Here is a 5,283-nt window from a genome sequence, read left to right as displayed (position 1 = left end):
ACGCGTGGGATCCATTGTTACCGTTGGCATCCACCGAGTCATTGAGTTGGTGTGTATGCAGTGTAACTGACTGTAACTCATCAATTGACGCGCAATCTTCTCTCTCTCCTCCCAAAATTAGCGACAACCACCACACCACATTCATCTGAGTTATTGATGAGCCATTGACAGAGAAATAGGCGTTAAGATTCAGTTGGATTCTGTTTTCGTTTTCCGCATTCAGTTATTCACCCAATCCCCAATTCCCCCATTTCCCAATCCCTAACCAAACTCTCTCTCTCTCTCTCTCATTTACTCATTCTCACATCCTTATAAAATAACCTGCAACCAACATCCCAATCCCAATCCCGTTCCCTGAATCTCCAAACAACAAAGAAGCAACAAAAATCCCCCTGTTCAAATTTAACACAACCCTAGAAATCTGAATCTCACATTTGACTATCTTCTTCTTCAATTCGTCTTTCATTTCACCTTTTCTCTCTCTCAGAGTCGTTTCAATTCAAATCCAGATGGGTTTCAAATCCCTCTTCTCCCGGAAGAAGAAATCCATTCCATCAGCCACAGCCCTCCCACTCACGACCACACCCTCGCGATCCCCATCCTTCAACTCGCGCGCTCAGATCGCCGAACTCGACCAGGTCTTCAAGAAATTCGACGTCAATGGCGACGGCAAGATCTCGTCTTCCGAGCTCGGAGCCATCATGAGCAGCCTGGGCCAGCCGGCCAACGAAGAGGAGCTCAGCCACATGATCTTAGAGGTCGATTCCGACGGCGATGGCTTCATCGACTTCAAAGAGTTCGTCGAGCTCAACACCAACGGGGTCGACCAGGCCGAGGCGCTGGAGAATCTGAAAGACGCTTTCTCGGTCTACGACATTGATGGGAATGGGTCGATTTCGGCCGAGGAATTGTATAAAGTGCTGAGGAGCTTGGGGGACGAGTGTTCGATCGCTGAGTGCAAGAAGATGATCAGTGCGGTCGACAGCGATGGCGACGGTATGATCAATTTTGAGGAGTTTAAGGTCATGATGATGATGGGCTCGCGTTATAATGATTCTGCTGCAGTTTGATCAACGTCAGCCCGAATCTTAATTCAATTCCACTTTCTTTTCTTTTTTTGTTGATTCATTCATCTCATTAGTTTAAGGCATCTGTGATCTCATTAGTTGAAGGATTTTTTTGAGTAAAGTATTTCATGATCATGTTGACATTTTCATCCTTCATCCTTGTATAATAATTCCGATCTAATCCAGTAGAATGACTTGCATTATAGATTGTTCCAGAAGAACGACTTGTATTATGACCATTCCAAAAGAATGACTTGTATCATTCTGATATGTATTTATGAATTATTAATGCAAATTTCATAGACTGCAAGTTGAATATATTGATAATACACTGCATAGATTAAAGTCCCATAAGAACATAACATGGGTATAGCAGTGATCAATATGATGCATGCCTGTTGCGTAGCAAATGATATGGATTAAAGTCCCGGAAGGACAATCCATTAACATGTCAATATTAATACGGTGCACACCTAATGCGTAGCAAATTATATGGTTTAAAGTCCCAGAGGACATTGACATGTGTGTATTAATCTATGGCATGCCTGTAGGATGACAGATAAATGGGTTCTAAATGTTCCAACTCCCTGAATGGAGATTATCCACGTCCCACTACAAAATAACACTCTATTTGGAGGTTAAGATCCACATTCTCACATAATTCATACTATAAAAGATGTCTGTCTGGAAAGAGACAATAAAATCCCATGAAGTGGCTTGGGTACCCAAAAACAAAGAAATGTTCATAATTGATGCATGCACATGCACATGAGAATGGTGGGATCACGAATTGATGAATGACAATTTTTGATTTTAGAGTAGCTACTCAAATCATCAATGGGTTGTGTTGATTGGAATCACGTTCTATAATTAAATGTAGACAATATCATTGGCCAAAAATGGAAAGAGACAATTCCATTACAGATGAGAATGAATGTGAAGGAACAAACCCATAGTACGAACCCCAAAAGATGTTAACCCTGAAAGTTATACTTGGGTGCTCGGAATAAAATATGAATATACTTAATTTATATGACATAATGTTTATGGTAGAAACAAGGAATGTTGAGGTTCTCCATATTTACAAATGCAATTGTGCCTTCTTATTGCACATTTACGGAGACCAACATATTATCTTTAAGGGTTATTAAATGTACAGAGCATATCGCCAGAAGCAATTCCCTAAAGATGTACAAACAGAACAAATAGCTGGATATAAAGCTATACAATGTGTCATGAAGTGTAATACCTTAAATAAAATTCCTGAAAGGATTGTAATTGCATGAAGCAAGTCTCTGAAGAACATCTGCCTGGAGCACAAATTTTGTACTCAATATTAATATATATAAATTGTCTCAGTGAGTACATTAATTATGATATGGTTGCAATACATTACAACTCATGAAGAGTTGATAATTGATTAAAACTCCTGAAGAGTTCAAGAAATATTTGTCTCGGCCTGAAGATCGAGAATTATGCCAACGAAATTTTTGCTTATACTAATAGATCATCCATATATATACTGGACCAAACATTGTATTTTCCAAATAGAGCTCAACTTCATCACCACCACTTTGGGATGATGTGAGACATATTTGATGTTATCTCCCCAAAAAACTATATATGAGCATATTCTTTTCAAGTGAACGTACAAATAGCTCAGGTTTTGTTTGATTCGCGGACTTTGGAAATTTCTATGATATAGCTCACTGGAAATAGATTTGCTTACTCAACTACATTGTTGATGGCTACATCATTCAATCAGTCCGAACGATCTTCCCTCTAGGAAGATAGTCATGAAGATATCATGGGGAGATATTCTTCAGGGGGAGCATCCAACAATATTACAAGATTGACTCACAGAAGTAGTGTCAACTATGACATTCAGAAAGATGATCAACAGTATGGCTTAAAAGATATTTTGCCAAGCATCAGGGGGAGCGTGCTGTCAATAAAGACCTTCACACATTGTACTCTTTTTCCTTCGTCCAGGTTTTTATCCTACTGGGTTTTTTCTGGCAAAGTTTTAACGGGGCAGTGTCGCACGCATGTCAATATACACATAATTTTATGTTACACATGGTTATGTATTCTTTTTTCCTTTGACCAGTTTTTTGTCCCACTGGGTTTTACTGGCAATGTTTTTAACGACACATTTCATACATTGTGGTCTCCAAGGGGGAATGTTGTAAAGAAAATGGTGGAGCCCACATAAAGAAAAGAAGGAAATAATATTCAAAAAGTTTAATGATGATGTTGGGTAAGCCATCTAATTTGCCTATAAATAGACTTCACATTGCTTAGCAAAATACACCAAAGGAGAAGAGAGGAAAGAAAGGAAGACAATAAAGGAAGAATGAGAGAAAACAAAAGAGGGTGAGTTTTATATGAGAATAAATATTGTCAGTGTAAACATCATAAGAGCAAATACAATTAGTGTAAATATCATAAGAGCAAATACAATTCTACTCCCAATATTCAGTAGTACTTTTCTTACTCTGATTATTTTATTTTTATAACAAAAAGCTTTTTATTTCCATAATCAATTTTCTTTGTGACTGGAAATGTCACATGGCCATTGGCATGAATGAGGCAAGTCCTACGGGAGATGCGCCTCTCATTGCCTTATACGAGCAAGTCCAGCAGTGTGGCGTGGACTCGGGCTGGGGGGGGGGTTTGGGAAAAAAATGGAAGTCCAGCAGTTGGAGGCAGCCCGGGCAAGCTATGGGGTCCACGAGACTGGGCAGGCCCGAAGGCGATTTTGACCCGAGCTTGGGCTCGAGGGCGGTGACGTCATGGCTGACGCCAGCCCTCCAGATTTGAATTTTTTTTTTACCATTGGCGCGTGCATTGCAAGCGCCAACGTTTAAAAAAAATTCAAACGGACCGCTACAGTAGCCGCCAACGGCTACTTTCCACGTGGCAGCCTCTGGTGTCTCCGATTCGATTTTTTTCTTCAATCCAACGGCAGCCAATTTTTCTGCAATAAAAAATTGAAAAAAAATCGAATTTTTTTTTAAAAAATACACAAAAAATACTGAATTTTTTTTTTTTGTATAAATACCAACCAATACTCTTCACTTTTAACACCAAATCCTCTTATATTTTCTTCTCCTTATACTATTGTTCACTTTCTCCTCAAAATTTATTCACTTTCTATTCAATATTTTTTCACTTTGAAGTTGTATTTTTGTCTATCATATTATGGGTTCTTCTAATGAAAATGGAGGGGCATGGAGCATGATGGAAGATGTTAGCTTGTGTGAGGCTTGGGTCCAAGTTAGTTATTGTCCCGTAACGGGCAATGAGATTAAATTTTCTCATATGTGGAAAAAAAATTCATCAAGCATTTTGTGAAAGGGCAATTGGTTCTACACGTACAGAAATGGCATTATCCAGTAGGTGGAAAGTTCTTAATAAAGAGTTGGCGAAATGGAGAAATGCCTTAGCAAAAGCGATGGACAACCATCGAAGCGGAGAAAACCTTAGCAGTGAGGTAAATTATTTGTCATTTTCCTTCTGTTAATTTCTATGTCATATTAATTTTTATTTAAATGTTTCTTGCAATTTATATATTTTGTTAATATGTCTCTAGTTTTTTTTTTATACATGTTGCATTTTTTTTAAATTTTATTTAATTTGCATTAGTTTTTTTTTACATGTTGCATTGCCAATATTTTATAAAGTTTCTTGCATTTCCATTTAATTTTTTTTTTATAGATTATGCAAGCACAAATGTGGTTTGGTGCTACTGGGCAAGGGAAAAAAAAGTTTCAACCATACCCATTGTTGGGAGGTGGTGAAGACTTGTAAGAGATTCCAAATTATTCCAACCGGTCCGACGGTAGTCTTGAACGAGACTCCACTTCATGAGACGCCGGCATCGGATTCACCTATGGATTCCCCGATGAGTCAAGACTCACCCATTGAAAATGAGCCAAGGCCTATTGGGAGGAAGGCGGCGAAGGCGAAGAGAGGGAGTAATTCTAGCAAGAATGCATCTAAATTTTTGGAGGAACTTTCAAAGCACCAAGCCATGAGAATTGAAATGGACTTGAAACAACAAGAGCACGATATGGCTATTCAAGTAGAATATGCAAAAGAAAGGGAGTATGTACGCAAAGAAAGGGAGTATGTACGCGAACAAAACATTGAAAAAAAAGATCGGGAAACCATGGCCATGGATACAAGCCATATGTCCCCTGAAACAAAACAA

General features: G+C 38.6%; 1 protein-coding gene across 1 annotated transcript; it reads left to right on the top strand.

The window, feature by feature from the left end:
* On the top strand, positions 1–1,214 carry LOC117626086 (probable calcium-binding protein CML25). Its single transcript, XM_034357738.1, has one exon. It carries the CDS (start codon positions 510–512, stop codon positions 1,068–1,070), a length of 561 nt encoding a protein of 186 aa, XP_034213629.1. The 5' UTR covers positions 1–509; the 3' UTR covers positions 1,071–1,214.
* The last annotated feature ends 4,069 nt before the right edge of the window (positions 1,215–5,283 follow it).

The sequence above is a fragment of the Prunus dulcis genome, chromosome 1 (genome assembly GCF_902201215.1).
Source record: "Prunus dulcis chromosome 1, ALMONDv2, whole genome shotgun sequence".
NCBI lineage: Eukaryota > Viridiplantae > Streptophyta > Magnoliopsida > Rosales > Rosaceae > Prunus > Prunus dulcis.
The sequence above is the reverse complement of the archived record's forward strand: the minus strand, read 5'-3'. Positions and strand labels throughout refer to the sequence as shown.

Excerpts from the sequence above, each read along its gene's own strand:
- LOC117626086 (XM_034357738.1), top strand. The coding sequence starts at position 510 with ATGGGTTTCAAATCCCTCTTCTCCCGGAAGAAGAAATCCATTCCATCA.